At 37.6% G+C, this 23,392-nt stretch overlaps 1 protein-coding gene across 2 annotated transcripts in view; it reads left to right on the plus strand.

Moving 5' to 3' along the window:
- The window catches only part of CDH12 (cadherin 12), a 326,948-nt gene extending 304,178 nt beyond the window's left edge, over positions 1 to 22,770 (plus strand). For both annotated transcript variants that reach the window (XM_068990423.1, XM_068990424.1), the window contains 4 exons: positions 6,708 to 6,829; positions 16,026 to 16,143; positions 18,594 to 18,845; positions 22,271 to 22,770. In XM_068990423.1, the coding sequence (XP_068846524.1) occupies positions 6,708 to 6,829; positions 16,026 to 16,143; positions 18,594 to 18,845; positions 22,271 to 22,770 (992 nt within the window). The remainder of the gene's footprint in view (positions 1 to 6,707; positions 6,830 to 16,025; positions 16,144 to 18,593; positions 18,846 to 22,270) is intronic.
- The last annotated feature ends 622 nt before the right edge of the window (positions 22,771 to 23,392 follow it).

The raw sequence follows: 23,392 nt of genomic DNA on the forward strand, positions 1-23,392 counted from the left end.
CAACACCATGGCCACTGTGCCCTGTAGGGCCCATTGCAGCTGTAACCCTAGTTGAAAAGCTTATTTCCTTTTAATATGCATTTTGATATTTCTTATCATTGGAATTGGTTACCTATGGCTTCATAATAGATCATGATAAAACATTTTGGGGTCAGGAATTCTAAAAAGTAAAAGTCACCCAGAAGTGTCTGCCTCTTTGCCACCCCCATGAACTGTGGCCTGTCAGGCTCCTCTGTCCGAGGAATTCTCCAGGCAAGAATATTGGAGTGGGTTGCCATTTCCTTCTCCAGGGGATCTTCCTAACCCAGGGATCAAACCCAGGTCTCCTGATTTGCAGGCAGATAGAGTCTTTACCATCTGAGCCACCAGGGAAACCCTTAATGGATTCTAAAAGAGTTTGTCTTAATATCTGCCCCCAGGAAGTCTAGAAGACTTGACAGCTGAGGGCTGGAATCTCTGGGAAGCTCTTGTATTTCAGAAGCCCAAAGGCTCTGAAACTCTTTGCTTTCTTCAGCTAAATAAGCTCCAAATAAGAGGGGACACCCTGGTGGTCCAGATGGTAAAGAATCTGCCTGCAATGCAGGAAACCTGGCTTCTATCCCTGCATCAGGAAGGTCCCCATCCCTTGGAGAAGAGCATGGAAACCCACTCCAGTATTCTGGCCTGGAAAATCCTATGGACAGAGGACCCTGGTAGGCTACAGGTCATAGGGTCACAAAGAGTCAAACATGACTGAGTGATTCACAATTTCAAGGAGTGGTATTGATCTTCCCTGGACGCTCAGTGGTAAAAAAAAAAAACTGCCACCAATGCAGGAGATGCCAGTTCAAACCCGGGGTCAGAAAGATCCCCTGGAGAAGGAAATAACAACCCACTTCAGGATTCTTGCCTGGAAAATTCCATGAACAGAGGAGCCTGAAGGGCTACAGTCCATCATGTTGCAAAAGAGTTGAACACAACTTAGAGACTAAAACAAAAACAAGAAGTGCTGTTAGTCTCAATAAAGCATAAATGTTGGAGGTTCATTCACATTGTTTAAGTACATATCACTGTTTTGTTTCCTGTTTTTATTATATAATTTTATTGTATGGATAGGTTACTATTAATCTTTTCACCAAAGGATAGACATTTGAATTGTTCCCAGTTTGATGCCCTATGCATAATACCTCCATGAACATATGTATACAGGGTTTCTGTGGATGTTCCTTTCATTCTCTTAGGTAGATATCTAGTAGTGGAATTGTTGGCTTATAAATTCACATTCAGTGTTTAATTCTTGAGCTTCCTTTGTGGCTCAGATGGTAAAGAACCCGCCTGCAATGCGGGAGACCTGGGTTCGATGCCTCGGTTTGGAAGATCCCCTGGTGAAGGGAAAGGCTATCCACTCTAGTATTCTGGCCTGGAGAATTCCATGGACTGTATAGACCATGGGTCACAAATAGTTAGAACTGAGGGAATCTTACTTCACATGTCAGTGTTTAAAGAAAGTTTCAACCTATTTTCTAAAGTGAACTATACAGCTTTATATTTCCACCAGAAGTCCTTTCTATCAGGAATCCCTTTTATTTCTCTGAGAAATGATTTGTCAATTTCTGTTTATAGTTCCTACCTTTATTTTGCTAAATTTATTCCTAAATATTTTATTATCTTTGACTCTATTGTGACTTGAATTTTTTATCAATTCTTTTTTTTTTTTCTAGTATATAGATATACAATAGCCATTTTTAATATTGGTCTTGATGTACTCCCCTGATTATACCTATAAGTTTTTTTGTGGATATTTTAGAGTTTCCAACCTACAGGGTTTTAACATTTTTTGACAATTTTTTTTTTTCAATCTGAATACTTTTAAATTTTATTTTTATTTGGTTGCACTAAATAAATCCTCAAGTGCAATGGTGAATATGTGGTAAGAACATACACTCTTGCCATATGCTCAATATTAGAAAGAAATTATTTGGTCTCTCACCATTGAATATAATGCTGGCTATGGGCTTCTTTAGCATAGACAGACTACGTCAAATTGAGGATGTTGCCTTTTATGCATTATTCGTTGAGGACCTTTTTTTTTTTTTTAATCATGAATGGATAACATTTTGTCAAATGCTAATGCTGAGTCTATCAAAATGCTTATGCAATTTTTTGTTCTTTCTTCTATTAATATGATATATCACATTAATTATAATACTATTAGATGTTAAACTAACCTTACATCCCTAGGATAAATGATATTTGGTCATTATATATTAGCTTTATAATATGCTTCTGGGATTGACTGCTAATATATTTTTAAGCAATTTTTGTATCTGTGTTTATGAGGTTAATCCATGCTTTTTTTTCCCCTGATATTTTTGATTGACTTTTGGTACAAAGAATAAGCTGGTAAGTGTTTTCTCCTCTATTTTCTGAAGGAGTTTATGAAGAATTGATATTATGTGGTCTATAAATAGTTGCTAGACTTTCCCAGTGAAGCCATGTGGGCATGAGTTTTTCTTGGTTGGGAGATTTTTTATTAAAGTTTAACTTTCCCCACTTGCCTTAGATCTATTAAGATTTTCTAGTTCATTTTGATGCTAGTGACAAAGAGCTTGCCCACCAATGGAGGAGACATAAGAGATGTGGGTTTAATTCCTGGGTCAGGAAGATTCCCTGGAGGAGGGCATGGTAACTCATTCCAGGATTCTTGCCTGGAGAATATCAAGGACAGAGGAGCCTGGAGGGCTACAGTCCATAAGGTGTCAGAGTCAAACATGACTGAAGTGACTTCAGTTCAGTTCAGTTCATTTCAGTCGCTCAGTTGTGTCCGCCTGTTTGCGACCCCATGAATCGCAGCACGCCAGGCCTCCCTGTCCATCACCATCTCCCGGAATTCACTCAGACTCATGTCCACTGAGTTCGTGATGCCATCCAGCCATCCCATCCTCGGTCGTCCCCTTCTCCTATTGCCCCCAATCCCTCCCAGCATCAGAGTCTTTTCCAATGAGTCAACTCTTCGCATGAGGTGGCCAAAGTACTGGAGTTTCAGCTTCAGCATCATTCCCTCCAAAGAAATCCTAGGGCATGCACATATGTGACAATATATGTCCTTCTAGGAATTTGTCCAATATATCTATGTTGACTGAACTTTTGGAATCAATTTAAAATATTATTTTATAATATGCATTTCACTTATGGTATTTCACTTCTCCTTTATTCTTGATTTTTATAATTTAGCCTTAATCTTTTTTTCTTGGTTTAAGTTGTACTTTAAAATGTTAAGGCAGTTCTAATTCAAATTGGCTCAAAAAGTTATGGGATTTGATCAAGATATCATGAAGAGTAAAGAAAAAAGATTTAGCAAAACATTCTTGAAGGCCTGAGGGACAAAATAGAATGAGTTAATGATTATCTTAACTGACCACAAAACTATTAATAAGTTGGCTATTCAATATAAGCAATATTCATCAATGATAATTGGAGTTTGAATGGCTTGACTACTGGGAACACAGCAACTAATTGTTGAAGGTTTTGAGTATTTAATATTTACTAAGTTCATATTTGAATTGACTTTATAATTGCTCATTGATAACTAGTTTCTAATATGGAAGGGATTTGGATAGTAATGTTTATGCTAAATCAAGTTTAAAGAAATGTCATCACTGTTGTTTCAAAGATGAGAAGAGTCACAAAAGAAATGTCATCACTCTACCATTCCATTTAGTGAATTACATACATGAATCAAAAAATTTCTATATTACTCTAATAAAAATATTCCCTTGTGAAAAGGTCAGTTCTTAACTGAATACAGTAGTTGTCAAAGAGAAATGTTGCTGCTTACCTAACCAGATTTACAAATAGAAGGTGACATTTTTAAACCTTTAGTCATAAGGAATTTTACAAATATACAATAGAAGAGTTATATATTGAAAACTATAAACCCATAACTCATTTTGGACAGTATGGATAACCCATCTTTAATGCTGTTACAGTTTTTCCTCTGTTCTTATTTGGGCATTTATTTTGTAATTGCATGTGTCTCTGTGGCACAGTCTGTTGGAGCATTTAGTTGCTAACCAAAAGGTTGGGGGGTTCAAATCCACTCAGGGAAGCCTTCCTCTCTGCACCTTTTCAGGAAGTACTCAAAGGCTTAGTGGTTATTTCTACTCTGCATCCTTTCCGTGAAAGGCCAAAAAAGTCTCCTCTACTTCTACCCTCCTGTCCCAAGAATGAGTACAACTAACAACTGTATTGGAGAAGGCAATGGCACCCCACTCCAGTACTCTTGCCTGGAGAATCCCAGGGAAGGCGGAGCCTGGTGGGCTGCCGTCTATAGGGTCGCACAGAGTCGGACACAACTGAAGCGACTTAGCAGCAACAACAGCAACTGTATCTCTTCACATTTTTCCTTTACTGTGCATGTTATAAAGCCCAGTATCTACTGTTATGTTAGGGGCTTCCCTGTTGGCTCAGATGGTAAGGAATCTGCCTGCAATGCATGAGACCAGGGTTTTGATCCCTGGACAGGAAGATCCCCTGGAGGAGGGCATGGCAACCCACTCCAGTATTCTTGCCTAGAGAATTCCATGGTCAGAGGAGCCTGGCCGGCTATACAGTCCATGGGGTCACAAAATCGAACATGACTAACACATATTTTGTAATTGCCACAGTGATGCTTAGTCATATTTATTATATAGTGGTTCTAAAAGTCCTATAGTGCGCAGGAAAATTTCACACAACAAAATATTTGGCTTTAGCTGAGATGGCTGGATGAGATTACCGACTCAATGGACATGAGTTTGGGTGAACTTCGGAAGTTGGTGATGGACAGGGAGGCCTGAGTGCTTCAATTCATGAGGTCACAAAGAGTCGGACACAACTGAGTGACTGAACTGAACTGAAAATACCAAAAGCTCATCTTTGAGAAACACTTTTAATAATAAGATATTATAATAGTGATTATATTTTGAAGCACATTACTCATTGGGGCAGATGTAAAATCTATATTCCAGGAGGATAAATATTTAAAACTACCAAAACAGACTTTCTCATGGGTAAAAATCAATTTAAATTAATAACATGTTTATACATTATAAATGCAAGTCAGTATTATAAATATAATTGGGAGAGAAATCTTGTCCCATCCTCACAGTAACTTATTAAACATTCCATTTCTCCTCCTTTTATGTTATCTGTGCCTGAACTGGTATACGACGATGGATTTCACTTTGTCATATATGAATATGTGAACATTTCTTAAGCTACTGCTGACGATGCTTTTTATTTCTTTAAATCAGTTTCAGCATAACAGAATATTGTAGGCTTGTCAGAATCTATCATGTGGTAAGATTTATATGCATTCTTTAAAAGCATCCAGACAGAGATCTAAAACAATGCCAATACTGTGAATCTTCAGTGGCATTGCAGATGAAGAGTCTAACACAATAACAAATCATTAAAAAAGTGGAGTGAACATAATACTTGGATTTCCATAGTCCTGAGTTTGGATATTAACTCCCCATTCCTCTAAATATGTGACTTTGGAATAGATACTTCAACAACCTAGGGCACCTTATCCATCTGTTCCTAGGATGTTTTAAGCTTCTTATGCCTCTCGCGGTTGGGAGACTGTAAACAATTCACAAGCTGTAAAAAGTCCGGGGGAACCTGTTGGGCAAGCTAGAGAGTTATCAGAGGGGGTTTTAAGCTGAGACATTCTTTTGCAGGAGACTGAAGCCCTGAATTAACTTTTTCCAGAGAGTGTCAGAAAAGTAGAAAAGCACAATACAAAAGGCAGGCATATTCTTATTTTTTGAGGGGGTACATGCTCAGGAAATACCAGGGGAAAACCTGAGGCCTGATTCACCTTGTCCATCAGGCCCCTGCCGCATGACCTTGTCATGGGTGGGATTCCTCACGCTGGCTCCCGGCACAACTGTAAAGTTTCATTGGGTAAAATAAATAAATTGAAAAATATCCATTATGTTATCCTTATTTGTTGAATTATGCCTGGTCTTCTTCAGCAAAGGACAGAGAAGTTAGTACCATACCACAGGTTGGGACTAAAACTCATGATGGGATTTTGACAGAGACAGTTTTACAAAGCAATATTTTTTGACACTGTAGGAAGGAAATGCTGTTAACCTTGTCCTTTCTCATCATCAGCAAATAATTTTAGGGTGCATCCTAACTGTCCATAATCTCTTATTTCTACTTCCTTAAGTTTATTTTAATTTTCATCTATAAAAAGTCATCTTTCCTTCACATTCCTTGTAACTTGTCATCTTTTTAGGGGGGATCAGTTTGAGAAAGTTATTTAAATATGTAGATGATACTACTGAATAAAGTTATAGACACACTTATAAAAGCATATGTTTTAGTCAATGAAAAAGATCACTGTTTAGTGAAGACTGGTCTTGTTAACTCACTCTGGTTTGATGGCTGCACTTTTGATGAAACATGAGCTAAACAGTTGTCCTTAACTTTGGGGGTGATTTTCAGGGATAAATTCTTGTGTAGTGCACTGCTGGTTCTCTGACAGTGAGAGAGGGAGAGTGCCCATATTCATCTTTTTATCATTTATGCTTGACACAATGCCTCAGTTTCCCATAAAGAAAAAGTCATCTGGATTCCATAAGAATGTTGATTTTCAAATGTTAATGATATTCACTATAAAAGCAATGATTGATCAGATTTTGTAATCATCTTTTCTCCTTGTATGTTTTTAACAGGTAACCCATTATTAAACAGCAGAGTCAACATATTAATTAATGTCCTAGATGTCAATGAATTTCCTCCAGAAATATCTGTGCCATATGAGACAACTGTGTGTGAAAATGCCAAACCAGGACAGGTATCTTATTAAAGTTGTTATTTAAGATTTTATAAAGACCTGCTCTTTGCATGTGTTTTGGGATATGAGACCATGCATGCATATAGACATGGATCACATGTCTTCATAAAATAAACCATAAATGGTAGCATTTTCTTTTGAATTAATGGCATGTGTTGCATATGCAATTATTACCACATGGGATAAAAATGATCATGGCCTAGTGAATATATTCTGTATAACTAACAGTTCTAAGATTGCATATTCTGCTATTTTCTGGAGACTGTGAAATTTCCAAAACACTTGTGACTGCAAGCCCAGTAAGCAAAAACTTTGGACTCTAGTCTTCTGTGATATTTCTTGCTTTGTTCACATGCTTTTATGAAGGGGTGCATAGATACTCTTAAGCACATGAAGAATGGAAAACTTTTTCTGGTGGCCTTGAATAGAACATCTGGGTTATTCAAAATATCTGAATTACATTTTCTTACTAAGTATTACTCTGGAGGGAGGTTCTAGGGGGGAGAGCATATGAGGAAGGACCACATTGTTAATGAAAGTTCCTGTCAAAATCCTAGCATTTATGTGGGTAATGGTGAGTAGCCAGCTTTTTATAAACACTATTATAAAGGACTTCCCTGGTGGCTCAGATGGTAAAAAGTCTGCCTGCAGTGAAGATGACCTGGGTTCGATCCGTGGGTCAGGAAGATTCCCTGGAGAAGGGAATGGCTACCCACCCTAGTAATCTTGCCTCTAGAATTCCATAGGCAAAGGAGCTACAGTTCATGGGGTTGCAAAGAGTAGAACACGACTGAGCAACTAACACTTTCACTTTCATAAGTGAATGAATGGAGATATGATGTAATATGATTAATAGGAACCAGGGATGAGCAGATGGTAAGAGTGTGTTATGCCATAAGAATATAATCAATCCAATATTGCGTACCTAGGTTCCAAAAGAAAAATCCATCTATATGCTTTGGTTTGATGTCTATTTCAATTTCTTTTGCATAGAATAACTTTAACTACTTATTTAAGTAAATTTGAAGTTTCAATTCTTACTTGAGGAAATATCTAAATATTTGAAACTATTTTTATTAAAATGTCCTTCTTTATTATCTAGTATTTGCTTCCATTTGAATGTCTTCTACTGCTTCATAGAATATTTCTCACATGGCTCTAGTCATGTGATGTTCACTAGCCTTATACATATTTGATTAATATTAAATACATTTTAAAAGTTATCATTCACACTTGTTTGTTTCTAGTGCCTTGTAGTTATATATGAGAAGAGTGGCTACAATTTTTTAAAAATACTTTTATTGGAGTATAGTTGATTTACAGTATTGAGTTAGTTTCAGGTGTACTGAAAATTGAATCAGTTATACATAGATGCATATCCATTCTTTTTTGGACTCTTTTCTCATATTGGTTATTATAGAATATAGAGTTCCCTATGCTATACAATAGGTCCTTATTAGTTATATATTTAGCTTGTATTTGCTAATCCTAGATTCCAAGTGGCTACCATTTTTATCAGTGTACATACAGAGTGTTCCCATCAGTACAGAAACTTCTAGGGGACTGTGTTGCTCTATTACTTCTTTTGATAATTTGGACAAAATTCCCTGGTAGTTCAGATGGTAAAGAATGTGCCTTTGTTGCAGACTGGGGTTCAATCCCTGGTTCGAGAAGATCCCCTGGAGAAGGGAATGGCAACTCACTCCAGTATTCTTGCCTGGATAATTCCATGGAATGAGGAACCTGATGGGCTACTGTTCATGTGGTCATAAAGAGTTGGGCATGACTGAGCAACTAACACATTCATTTCTTTAACTTTATTACAGGATGACTTATTTAATCATATGCTCCCAAGTGATAAATTTGTAACTTTAACTTTAAATGAACACATAAATATATTTATATATCAGTTCAGTTCAGTGACTCAGTTGTGTCTGACTCTTTGCGACCCCATGAACTGAAGCACGCCAGGCCTCCCTATCCATCACCAACTCCCGGACTTCACTCAAACTCATGTCCATTGAGTCGGTAATTCATCCATCCATCTCATCCTCTGTCGTCCCCTTTTCCTCCTGCCCCAACCGCTCCCAGCATCAGAGTCTTTTCCAATGAGTCAACCCTTCACATGAGGTGGCCAAAGTATTGGAATTTCAGCTTTAGCATCAATCCTTTCAAAGAACACCCAGGGTTGATCTCCTTTAGAATGGACTGAAGGATCTTCTTTCAGTCCAAGGAACTCTCAAGAGTCTTCTGCAACACCACAGTTCAAAAGCATCAATTCTTCAGCACTCAGCTTTCTTCAAAGTCCAATTCTCAGATCCATACATGACCACTGGAAAAACCATAGCCTCGACTAGATGGACCTTTGTTGGCAAAGTAATATCTCTGCTTTTGAATATGCTATCTAGGTTGGTCATAACTTTCCTTCCAAGGAGTAAGAGTCTTTTAATTTCGTGGCTACAACCACCATCTGCAGTGATTTTGGAGCCCCCCCAAAATAAGATCTGACACTGTTTCCCGATCTATTTCCCATGAAATGATGGGACCAGATAACATGATCTTAGTTTTCCGAATGTTGAGTTTTAAGCCAACTTTTTCATTCTCCTCTTTCACTTTCATCAAGAGGCTTTGTAGTTCCTCTTCACTTTCTGCCATAAGGGTGGTGTCATCTGCATATCTGAGGTTATTGATATTTCTCCGGGATATCTTGACTCCAGCTTGTGCTTCTTCCAGCCCAGTGTTTCTAATGATGTACTCTGCATATAAGTTAAATAAGCAGGGTGACAATATACAGCCTTGACATACTCCTTTTCCTATTTGGAACCAGTCTGTTGTTCCATGTTCATTTCTAACTGCTGCTTCCTGATCTGCATACAGGTTTCTCAAGGGGCAGGTTAGGTAGTCTGGTATTCCCATCTCTTTCGGGATTTTCCACAGTTTATTGTGATCCACACAGTCAAAGGCTTTGGCATAGTCAATAAAGCAGAAATAGATGTTTTTCTGGAACTCTCTTGCTTTTTCCAGGATCCAGAGGATATTGGCAATTTAATCTCTGGTTCCCCTGCCTTTTCTAAAACCAGCTTGAACATCAGGAAGTTCACGGTTCATGTATTGCTGAAGCCTGGCTTGGAGAATTTTGACCATTACTTTACTAGTGTGTGAGATGACTGCAATTGAGCATTCTTTGGTATTGCCTTTCTTTGGGATTGGAATGAAAACTGACCCTTTTCAGTCCTGTGGCCACTGCTGAGTTTTCCAAATTTGCTGGCATGTTGAGTGCAGCACTTTCACAGCATCATCTTTCAGGATTTGAAATAGCTCAACTGGAATTCCATCACTTCCACTAGCTTTGTTCCTACTGATACTTTCTAAGGCCCACTTGACTTCACATTCCAGGATGTCTGGCTCTAGGTGAGTGATCACACCATTGTGATTATCTTGGTTGTGAATATCTTTTTTTGCACAGTTCTTCTGTGTATTCTTGCCACTTCTTAATATCTTCTGCTTCTGTTAAGTCCATATCATTTCTGTCTTTTATTGAGCCCATCTTTGCATGAAATGTTCCCTTGGTTTCTCTAATTTTCTTGAACTGACCTCTAGTCTTTCCCATCTGTTGTTTTCCTCTATTTCTTTGCATTGATCACTGAGGGAGTCTTTGTTATCTCTCCTTGCTATTCTTTGGAACTCGTCATTCAGATGCTTATATCTTTCCTTTTCTCCTTTGCTTTTCGCTTCTCTTCTTTTCACAGCTATTTATAAGGCCTCCCAAGACAGCCATTTTGCTTTTTTGCATTTCTTTTCCATGGGGATGGTCTTGATCCCTGTCTCCTGTTCAATGTCATGAACCTCTGTCCATAATTCATCGGGCACTGTCTCTATCAGATCTAGTCCCTTAAAGCTATTTCTCACTTCTACTGTATAATCATAAGGAATTTGATTTAGGTCTTATCTGAATGGTCTAGTGGTTTTCCCTACTTCTTCAATTTATGTCTGAATTTGGCAATAAAGAGTTCATGATCTGAGCCACAGTCAGCTCCTGGTCTTGTTTTTGCTGACTGTATAGAGCTTCTCCATCTTTGTCTGCAAAGAACATATTCAATCTGATTTCAGTGTTGACCATCTGGTGATGTCCATGTGTAGAGTCTTCTCTTGTGTTGTTGGGAGAGGGTGTTTGCTATGACCAGTGCGTTCTCTTGGCAAAACTCTATTAGCCTTTGCCCTGCTTCATTACGTTTCCAAGGCCAAATTTTCCTGTTACCCCAGGTGTTTCTTGACTTCCTACTTTTGCATTCCAGTCCCCTATAATGAAAAGGACATCTTTTTTGGGTGTTAGTTCTAAAAGGTCTTGTAGGTCTTCATAGAACCGTTTAACTTCAGTTTCTTCAGCATTACTGGTTGGGGCATAGGGTTGGATTACTGTGATATTGAATGGTTTGCCTTGGAAATGAACAGAGATCATTCTGTCGCTTTTGAGACTGCATCCAAGTACTGCATTCTGGACTCTTTTGTTGACCATGATGGCTACTCCATTTCTTCTAAGGGATTCCTGCCCGCAGTAGTAGATATAATGGTCATCTGAGTTAAATTCACCCATTCCAGTTCATTTTAGTTCGCTGATTCCTAGAAAGTCGATGTTCACTCTTGCCATCTCTTGTTTGACCACTTCCAATGTTCATTGATTCATGGACCTGACATTCCAGGTTCCTATGCAATATTGCTCTTCATAGCATCGGACCTTGCTTCTATCTGGGTATTGTTTTTGCTTTGGCTCCATCCTTTCATTCTTTCTGGAGTTATTTCTCCACTGATCTCCAGTAACATATTGAGCATCTACTGACCTGGGGAGTTCCTCTTTCAGTATCTTATCATTTTGCCTTTTCCTACTGTTCATGGGGTTCTCAAGGCAAGAATACTGAAGTGGCTTGCCATTCCCTTCTCCAGTGGACCACATTATGTCAGACCTCTCCACCATGACCCGCCTGTCTTGGGTGGCCCCACACAGCATGGCTTAGTTTCATGGAGTTAGACAAGGCCGTGGTCTGTGTGATTAGACTGAGTAGTTTTCTGTGATTATGGTTTGTTTGTCTGCCTTCTGCTGCCTCTCACAACACCTACCATCTTACTTGTGTTTCTCTTACTTTGGACGTGTGGTATCTCTTCTTGGCTGCTCCTGCAAAGCACAGCCGCTGCTCTTACCTTGGATGAGACATATCTCCTCACAGCCACCCCTCCTGACCTTGAACATGGAGTAGCTCCTCTTGGCCCTCCTGTGCCCATGCAACCACCACTCCTTGGACTTGGGGGTTATATATATATGTATATATATGTATATGTATAAAATAGTTAAATGCTTTTTCCCTTATAATGCAGGCAAAATTTATGCTGGATTTCATTATTTGCAAAGTTATAAGAGGCTTACCAGGTGATACAGTGGTAAAGAATTCACCTGCCAATGTAAGAGACAAAAGAGACATAGGTTAGATCCTTGGGTTCGGAAGATTTTCTAGAGTAGCAAATGGCAACCCACTCCACTATATTCTTGCCTTGAAATCCCATGGACTAAGGAGTTTGGTGGGCTATGGTCCAGGGATCACAAAAGAGTTTGAAACAACTGAGCAACTGAACACACAGACAAAAAGTAAAAGAAGTTTACCAAAATTTGATAACTTAGAAGTATTTACTATTTTCCAGATCCTTCCACCTGCCCCTCAAATCTCTTCCTTTATTTTTAGGTAATGATGGACATTGATTATACCATAGCAATCAGAATCAGGTAATGCACCAATGAAAGCCTTTTGGAAATAGAACTCTAATGTTTCTGTGTTTCTCTAATAAATTTTAAAATTGGGAATAGTAGAAGTTATTAGAGATAACTTTATTTTCATATACTCAGACAAAGTGGTAAGAAATCTGTGGGGTCACTGAAATCTCTTTTTCCTAATAATTATATGTCAAGCATTGTGTGTTCTTTTGGGCCACTGTGCTTAGTCGCTCAGTTGTGTCCAACTATTTGCAATCCCATGGACTGCAGCCTGTCAGGCTCCTGTGTCCATGGGAACTCTCTGGGCAAAAATGCTAGAGTGGGTTGCCATGCCATCCTCTAGGGGATCTTCCCAACCCAGGGATGGAACCCAGGTCTCCCACATTGCAGGTGGATTCTTTACCAACTGAGCCACCAGGGAAGCCCTTTTGGGCCACATTTACAAATAAAATATAATATTCCCTCGAATATGAGAAATACAGTATATGAGCATTTTCTGCTTTTGATCCCAGCCATCCTAAGGGTCTAGAAACTATGCATCAATTCAGTTCAGTCGCTCAGTCGTGTCCGACTCTTTGCGACCCCATGAATCACAGCACACCAGGCCTCCCTGTCCATCACCACCTCCCGGAGTTCACTCAGATTCACGTCCATCGAGTCAGTGATGCCATCCAGCCATCTCATCCTCTGTCGTCCCCTTCTCCTCCTGCCCCCAATCCCTCCCAGCATCAAAGTCTTTTCCAATGAGTCAACTCTTCCCATGAGGTGGCCAGATTACTGGAGTTTCAGCTTTAGCATCATTCCTTCCAAAGAAATCCCGGGGTTGATCTCCTTCAGAATAGACTGGTTGGATCTCCCTGCTGTCCAAGGGACTCTCAAGAGTCTTCTCCAACACCACAGTGCAAAAGCATCAATTCTTTGGTGCTCAGCCTTCTTCACAGACCAACTCTCACATCCATAGATGACTACTGGAAGAACCAAAGCCTCGACTAGACGGACCTTAGTCGGCAAAGTAATGTCTCTGCTTTTGAATATGCTATCTAGGTTGGTCATAACTTTTCTTCCAAGAAGTAAGCGTCTTTTAATTTCATGGCTGCAATCACCATCGGCAGTGATTTTGGAGCCCCCCAAAATAAAGCCTGACACTGTTTCCACTGTTTCCCCATCTATTTCCCATGGAGTGATGGGACCAGATGCCATGATCTTCATTTTCTGAATGTTGAGATTTAAGCCAACTTTTTACTCTCTTCTTTCATTTTCATCAAGAGGCTCTTTAGTTCCTCTTCACTTTCTGCCATAAGGGTGGTGTCATCTGCATATCTGAGGTTCTTGATATTTCTCCCGGCAATCTTGATTCCAGCTTGTGTTTCTTCCAGTCCAGCGTTTCTCATGATGTACTCTGCATATAATTAGAATAAGCAGGGTGACAATATACAGCCTTGATGTACTCCTTTTCCTATTTGGAACCAGTCTGAGGAACTATCTTTTTTGGATTGTATAATAACAATATACATATATCTCTGTGCCTGTTTCTACCTATCAAAATAAGAGAAAAGATGATTTTACATAAGTCAATAGTGGTTTATGTGATGAATCAATGCAGTATTGGCCTAAGTATTTCCTTAGGACAATAACTCCCAAGTGTCAATTCCAGGTCATTGCCAGTTTATACCAAAAGGTCACCTCTGTATGCTATTTTAAAAGATTTTTTTGTCGTGAAATTATTTTCTTCATAAAAATTGATGTTGATGGATTATAAAAAAGATAATTATGCTAGTTGTTAGCAAAGGAAAACAAAACTTGGCAAATTAATTCCCAAATAATTTAAAGAAATTTTATGGATGATATATAGTGATCTGAGTACATGGTTTTATTTGAGGAAAGTTGAAGTTTTACAGGGTCTGCGTGGTAATTATTTGACTAAATTGCCATATTCCACAATTTGGCTTTTGGTGTTGAATCCATGATAATTTTAAAGGCTAAATAGATCCTGTGTGACTGAATCACAGTAAAACTTGTTGCTGTTTACTTGCTAAGTCATGCCCATATCCGACTCTTTGCAACCTCATGGACTGTAGCCTACCAGGCCACTCTGTTCACGGGATTTCCCAGGCGAGAATACTGGATTGGGTTGTCATTTCCTTCTCCAGGAAATCTTTCTGACCTGGAGATCGAACCTGTGTCTCCTGCACTGCAGGCGGGTGCTTTACCATCTGTGTTACTAGAGAAGCCGACTTTACTCACCTGGAAACCCCCACAGTAAAATAGGCAACCGAAATTATCGTTAGAGATTCCATGATCAAATTAAAAATCACCTAGTACTGACCTTGAAATCCCAGTATTTATGTTGTGTACTTGTGTGTGGTCCTGTTTGTGCCCACCAAAACACACAGCTATATAGAAGGCAGATAACAGTCATAAGTCTGAGTTTTAACCATGGGATAAAAACAAATAGGGGCAAATAACTCACGTGTTTAGTGGCATCAATCTAAGTGCACAGGATGATCTAAGTTCTTCCTCTGACAAATTCAAATTTAGTCTAAGAATGTGTCACCTAAGCAGCACACTGCCTTCCTCCTCTGCACACATGTCCTGCAATTTCTTCCTGATGCAAAGTCATTGCATATATTAATAAATAAATACCTCAAAGCCATTTGTATTTGTTTATTTACACAGTGAATTATCAGTTCATAGCTTGGCTCTTGAAAGTTAATCACCAAATTCCTAAGGGCATTTCATTGAAGTATTAGAATTTTAACTGTTTAGATATACCACTTTCGGAAGCAATTTAGGAATATTTTTGAAACAAAGTTGGTCATGATTTCTTCTTAAAAACAAAACAAAACAAAAAACAACTCCAAGAAAACATAATTTATATTCTCACCCACTGGGCAGTGGGGGACATAACAACAAAGCAGATCTACGTCCTCTGCTTCTTTCATACTTTATTTATGAAGATAAAACTCGTTCTCACAAACATAATGATACTAATTTTTTTTTTCCTTGAAAGGACTTTTAAATAAGCAGATATTTTGTCTCCAGTATTTTCATATTTAGGCTGGAAAGAATTTATTTTGTCTAATTTAAAATGCAAGCAAAAAAATAAAAAAAAATAAAAATAAAAAAATAAAATGCAAGCAAATTATTTAATTTATTTTTATTATTAGTGAGAATTTTCAACATTGTTATTATCTTTAGTTATGCGGACATCGATTTAGAATTAGTCCATACCCTGTAACTGTACCTGCCACTATTAACTCTAAATATTTTACTGTTTATAAAATTATTTGTAAGTGATTGGCCCAATGATATAAATTCTAAAAATGTCATTTTGGTTTCCTTGCATGTTTCATTAAATATATGTATTAGCCTGGTATGTAGACTTTCCTTTGAAATCAGTGACTGATTTCAGGTCTGATTTCAACTTTGTTTCAGATAATTCAGATAGTCAGTGCTGCAGACCGAGATCTTTCTCCTGCTGGACAGCAATTCTCCTTTAAATTATCACCTGAAGCTGCCATCAAACCAAATTTTACAGTTCGTGACTTCAGAAGTAAGTTTAACCACATAAAAATGTCACTTTTATCAGGCAATTTTGTAAAAAGACACAAAAGTAGAAATCAATGCTCTTCCTAAAAGTACTCAACTTCTTAAAATATAGAAATCTATATATGAGTAATACAAAATTTATGACTAACAGTAAACTGTTTAATAACTTACATAGACTATATCTAATGAGGCAAGTTACTTCCGTTTATAATGTGGGTATTCCCTTAATGAGTCAGACAACTAATATACTGTCTGGGAAATTACTTTTCATGTTTTAAATATATCATTTTTTTTTTACATGCACTGCTCGTGCATACAAGTAATTATTTTATTTGTGTGACACATGGTATGGTGCAGGCTTTTTGGTGAAAATGATACAAGTTTTCACTCCTACTGCAATACAACCTAAAGGGCAGATTCTCAATACATTAAAGTATACTTTAATAATTTCAACTTCATAGTTAACATAAATTAACCTCATACTTGTTTTATTAAATAAGATGATGTAATTCAAATCCTTTAACACAGTGCCTAGAACCTATTACCTTTAATATAATTTTAGCTACCAGCTCTGTCATCATAACTAACTTACATATCTACCACCACTGCTACTACCATCACTGTTACTAATTTTTTTTTCTTTTTTACTGTTACTAATATTATATCTGCAGTTATTAAAATCACTACAAAAATACAAAGGATACTGGATTAAATTCATTAAGGCTGGCAACTGATCAGCTGTTCTGACTTTAGTTAACCTGTCTATAAGCCATTTAAAGAGTTTGTAACTTAAACCCAATGACCTGAGTAGTGTTTGAAAGGTTTACATGAGAGCATTTTAGCAGATCAGAATGGATCCAGTGTAGAAAACAATAGAGGAAGACAAGACTATACTTGATACTATTGAAGAAAATGAATGAAAGTGTCTTGAATTAGAGGCATGGTTGTGAGGATGGAGGTTAGTGACTTGGGAGATAGATAGAATACATAAGCTTGTTGCTAAATCTCCTAGATTCCATGTAAAAATGATGAAGAAAACTAATAAGACTTGCAGACCATTGGCTTGGGCAACTAAGTAGACAGTTATGTTATTCAGGAATCAAAGTATTGACTGTTTTCCACCATTTTATATGTGCTGGAGAATCTATATTTAGTTACTCATAATAACATGAATTAAATCATCTTTGTCTCATGATATAGTATATTCTCATGATCTAAACATGTATTTGCCACTCATTCCCTTTACCATATCCCCATTTTATCTTGTTATATTTCAAGTGTAATTGGAAGTTTTTTTGGTTTAAATGGATAGACACTTTTTTCACCTTTATTTTATGAGAACATTTAAGTTCTACTCTTTTAGCAAATTTCAATTATACAGTACAGTGCTATCAACTAAAGTCATCGTACTATAATATAAATCTTCAGACTTTATTCATCTTATAACTGAGAGTTTTTAAGCCTCTTACCAACTTTATCCCATTTTTCACCACTTCCAGTCCGTGGCAACTATTTTTCTACTTTCTATTTCTATGGGTTCTACTTTTCTTTATTTCCTTAGATTCCCCTTGTAAATTTTATCATGCAGTATTTGTCTTTGTCTGGTCTGTTTCATTAACATAATACCCTCTAGATTCATCCGTGTTGTCACAAATGGCAGGATTCCCTTCCTGTTTATGATTGAATAATATTCCATTGTGTGTGTATATATGTATATCTATCTATCTATCTATCTATCTATCTATCTATCTATCTATCTATCTATCTATCTATATATCTATCTATATACATATATATCACATTTCTTTATTTGGCAATTGATAGAATTGATGGTTATTTTGATTCAAACTCCTTATAAATTTTAATGAACCTTGATGATTTAACACATTTTCTTTTCCATGTTTCTTATGTTGTTTTAGAAAAGTGAAAATGTATACATATATTCACATATATATACATATATGTAGCATAGATATAGAGTTGGGAAAAGTAAAAAATCAAATTTTATCTGAAATAGTATATTGATATGTGTCATATTTTAAAGACTATATTCTTAGGTAAAATGTTATGCTGATTCATCCGTTATAATCTTTGTTCTTCTAATCATGTAAGAAAGCATCCACTGAGGTTTGTTTTCTCTGTGAGATTTTGACATCAGAAAAAGAGATGTTTTGATACAACATATTTCTTGTCTTGTAGACAATTTTCTATTCTTTCTCAACAGAAAATTTAATTCTTATTGCAGACAAGATTAATGTTTCTTCTTTTCCGAAGGATTTTCTTTGATTACATCTGATTACATTTTGGCAGCTTTCATATGATAAAAGAAAGAATTGAAATATGGATGTATTTTACTGACTCAAGAAGAGCTTCCTACCACTTAACAGATACCAACTTGAAGATTTGAAGTGATACTCATAGTAACCATCTTACCATACGTGTCATGTTTTGTAGACAACACAGCTGGAATTGAAACCCAAAGAAATGGATACAGCCGCAGGCAGCAAGAGTTGTATTTCCTCCCTGTAGTAATAGAAGACAGCAGTTATCCTGTTCAGAGCAGCACAAACACAATGACTATTCGAGTTTGTCGATGTGACTCTGATGGTACCATCCTGTCTTGTAACGTGGAAGCAATTTTTCTACCTGTAGGACTTAGCACTGGGGCTTTGATTGCAATCCTTCTGTGCGTTGTTATACTCTTAGGTGAGTTTCAATATTAATCACGTATTCTCTTTCTCTCCCTTGTCTGTGTATCTCCTTCCTCATTTCGCCATGTAAGTCAGTGTTTCTTCATTGAGCTGCTGCATAGAGATAGAAGGAAGACTATCTATACTGAAGTATAGTTTTATTCAAGTTAATTTTCTACTTCCTACCACATGGAAATATAGCAATAGAAATACATATCACCAAAAGTATGTTCAAGCCCTAGGGAATTTTCTAGTATGAACACTTGAAACTTGAAGTTTGTGGCACTTGCTGCAATTAACCTTTCCTTCCCATTTACAGCAGCAGTTTTAAATTCATGTTTTTAAATCCTGATAATTATTGTATTGTAGAACCTTTAAAATGATACTAGACAAAGAGTAGTTGTCCAATAGTGGTTCAATAAAGAATGAAAGAAAAGAGAAGGCACAGGAAAGAAGTAAAGGCACCTCTGAATTTTTTTTTTTTTTTTCTGTCTAAAGTGCTGGCCAGAAGCAATTCTTATTCCACTTTTCTCAGATCTCCTTACATCAAAACTCTCACCATTCCCACTAGGATAGAACAGAACACATTAAAATATCGAGAAGCACAGCAAAGGGAAAGGATTGAAGAAAATGCATTCTGTAACATCTCTGTGAGAATGAAAACCTACTTCAGGGGTGTCCCTCTCCCATAAACTTTGTTCAGCTGACTCTGTTTCACTTATTCATCCTCTACTGGATTCACACAAAAAAAGAGAGATTTAATTTTTTTTTTTTTCCAGTCATTCCTTTACATGAAAATTGCAACAGAGGTGCAGTTGGGCTCTGTGGAATCAGCTTATATCTATGTATGTGCATTATTTAGCCAAAATATTCTGACAAATGTACAGACATACCTTTATCTCTGGGACAGAAAATAAAAATTTAAAGTACTTACTAGGATGTGTGGTTTGGACAGTAAAGAATCCACCTGCAATGAGGAAGCCTGGCTTTGATTCTTGGATCTGGAAGGTCTCCTGTAGGAGGGCATAGCAACCCACTCCAATATTCTTGCCTGAAAAATCTCATAAACAGAGGAGCCTGGTGGGCTAAAGTCCGTGAAAGAGTTGTACATGACTGAGGCAATTTAGCGCACACATGCTAAGTATTTACCAAGTGTCCACCTTGCACCTAAGTGTGAATTGCTGGTACACAGCTATGAATGCTGACACTCAGTCTTGCCACGGGATCTGCTTACAAATCCATCTATTTGATCTCTGTAGCCAATCTCAGATCCCTTTAGTTAGATCATCTTATTCTTAGCCATTTTATATATTTCCTAGGGTGAGTGAAAGCATGAGAATCTTGTGGTGCCCAGAAACTTCTATTTCACTCTCAAGCACATCTAACCAGTGTCTTTTTCAGTCATGGCAACTCTAAAGCCACTTTATACATATGCAGGTCTCTCTAAGAGGTTTAAACTCTTTCACACACACTTTGGATGAACAAACCATAGTGTTTTCAGTTCTGAGATCTGCATAAAGCCCAGAAGTGAAGAGTGCTGAACGTCTCTTCAAAACCCATTGTACAGAAGCTCCACCTTTAGCTCCTCTATCTTTCTCCTTAATTTTGGAAGAAAAGGGAATAAACTTGCTCTAATCATCATGTAGTCTCCTACTTTCTAATCCTGTGACAAGATCTTCCTTCCAAACAATGTTGTGTTAAAGTAAACACATTTGGCTTTCAATCTATTGCCACTGCTATGGAGGAGAGGGGAGAATTATTCCAGGCAAAACTGGGTACTGACTTAATGGTGTGAATCTGTGTTTATTCACTCATAATGACAAGAGTCTATAAATCAAGTGTTTGAAAGTATGATCTTGTTTAAAGAAGGCCAGCTGATTACTAGGCATTTAGTTTGGAGAATATCTCAATATGGTAAGACACAGAATTTAAATAATTTGTGGTCTTACTTGACATAATTTGGAAAGCTGACTCCTTATATTGTATATTCTTTCTCTTTGTCTTTTGTTTAATGCTTTTAAAAGTGACTTTTCTGTGATTTGTGTTTATTTTGTCAGAAATAAAGCAATGTTAACACAAATGTAAATCTAGATATGAATGATATCTAAGTGTCAGTTATGGGCAACAATATTCAAATTTTACTGTGTGCTAAATCACTTCAGTCACGTCCAACTCTTTGCCACCCTATAGACTATAGCCCTCCAGGCTCCTCTGTCCATGGGATTCTCTAGCCAAAAATACTGGCGAGGGTTGCCATGCCCTCCTCTAGGGGGTCTTCCTGACCCATGGATTGAAATTGGGTCTCTTATGTCTCCTGCATCGGCAGGCAGGTTCTCTTCCACTAGAGCCACCTGGGAAGCCCCTCAAGTTTTATTGTGTGTGCTTAGTCACTCATCATATCTGACTCTTTGAGACCCCATGGACTGTAGCTCTCCAGGCTCCTCTGTCCATGGGGTTTCTCAAGGCAAGAATACTGGAGTGGGTTGCCATGCCCTCCTTCAGGGGATCTTCCCAACCCAGGGATCAAACCCGAGTCTCCTTGATTGCAGGCAGATTCTTTACTGTCTTAGCCATCAGGGATGCCCAAGAATACAGGAGTGGGGAGCCTATCCCTTCTCCAGGAGATCTTCCTGTTACAGGATTCAAACTGGGGTCTCTTGAATTGCAGGCTGATTCTTTACCAGATGAGGTACGAGGGAAGACCCAAGTTTTATTACTGCAATGCTATACAGTTCTATGTATGACTGGACAAATCATTCCTTTTTTTTTTTTTTTTTAAATTAATTTTTTATTAGAGTATAGTTGCTTTACAGTGCTATGTTAGTTTCAGTATATAGAAAAGTAAAGTGGCATTCATATACATATATCCACTTGTTTTTAGATGCCCATCTAGGTCATTACAAGATATTGCCTACAGTTCCCTGAGCCATATCATAGGTTCTTATTCATTATCTATTTTTTATATAGTAGTGTGTATATGTCAATTCCAATCTGCCAATTTCTCTCTCCTGCCTTTCTCCCTTGGTAATCAAAATTTTGTTTCCTACATCCGTGACTCTATTTCTGTTTTGTAAATAGGTCCATTTGCACCATTTAAAAAAATTCAACATATAAGTTATATATTTCCCTTTCTCTGTCTGCTTTTTTTAAATTTTGTAAAAAATTACCTGACACTGAGATATTTAAACATATGTCAAATACAAGGCTACTGTTATTAGAATTTGTGAGTTTTACAATGTTTTTCACTTTTGTTACAATTTAAAAATGAAATTGAATTTAAACAATGAAAATCAGCATAGATATGATCCATACAGATTACAACATGTGTACTTTGAAAATAATAGGATGTCATTAAAAAACTCAGCCAGCCCTGATCAATGTAATTTCTTATGGAGAGATGAGCAGACATAGTCTCACTTTGCCATTTTTGTCTTGTTCTAGCCATAGTTGTGCTGTATGTAGCTCTGAGAAGGCAAAAGAAGAAAGACACCTTGATGACCTCTAAGGAAGACATCAGAGACAACGTTATCCATTATGATGATGAAGGAGGTGGGGAGGAGGACACCCAGGCTTTCGACATTGGTGCTCTGAGAAACCCAAAAGTGATTGAAGATAACAAAATTCGCAGGGATATCAAACCAGATTCTCTCTGTTTACCTCGTCAGAGACCACCAGTGGAAGATAACACAGACATAAGGGATTTCATTAATCAAAGGCTACAAGAAAATGATGTGGACCCCACTGCCCCACCATATGATTCATTGGCAACATATGCCTATGAAGGCAACGGATCAGTAGCTGACTCTCTTAGCTCCATAGAGTCTCTGACCACGGAGGCAGACCAGGACTACAACTACCTGACAGATTGGGGACCCCGTTTTAAAGTCTTGGCAGACATGTTTGGAGAAGAAGAGAGTTATAACCCTGATAAAGTCACTTAGAGGAGAGGCAAAGGTTAAAACACAGCCAACAGAAGAAATTTAAGGGAAAGGGACATAAATAGAAATCACACACGTGCACATGCACGCACACACCACACACACACACACACACACACACGGCTTTCTAGAACAAGATTCCTTTGATTATCTGGTTTCTAGCAAGTTGCTATATTTATCATACTGTCAGTTTTGGTTTATTCTGCCAACACAAGATAAATCCTCTAGTGTGTACTTGCTTGGTTTTGTTTTGTTCTTTTGGAAACACACTGAGACAAGCTCAGGCCTATTCAATACAATTTACTGACGTGACAACCTAGAACGAAGATAGCTATGTGGCATCACGGTGGAAGAGTGTTAGATTTTTCTTAATTCCACTAAAGTGCCTACTGAAACTCTTATCATTTAAAGCGGTGTAGAGTACTCTCTGCTGTGATGGCATTGCAGGATTCAGACACAGAGGACATAAAACAAAGACACAGTCTTTATGTCAAGGAGCAATAGCAACATGCCGACTTCTCATTCCTTTTAAGGAAAAAAGAAGAAAACTTTCTGAACTCCATCTTCTTATAATTAAACTGCTCTTTTTTTCTTTTTTTAAATGTATGCCAATATATATTTGTTT

The sequence above is a fragment of the Capricornis sumatraensis genome, chromosome 18 (genome assembly GCF_032405125.1).
Source record: "Capricornis sumatraensis isolate serow.1 chromosome 18, serow.2, whole genome shotgun sequence".
Classification (NCBI taxonomy): domain Eukaryota; kingdom Metazoa; phylum Chordata; class Mammalia; order Artiodactyla; family Bovidae; genus Capricornis; species Capricornis sumatraensis.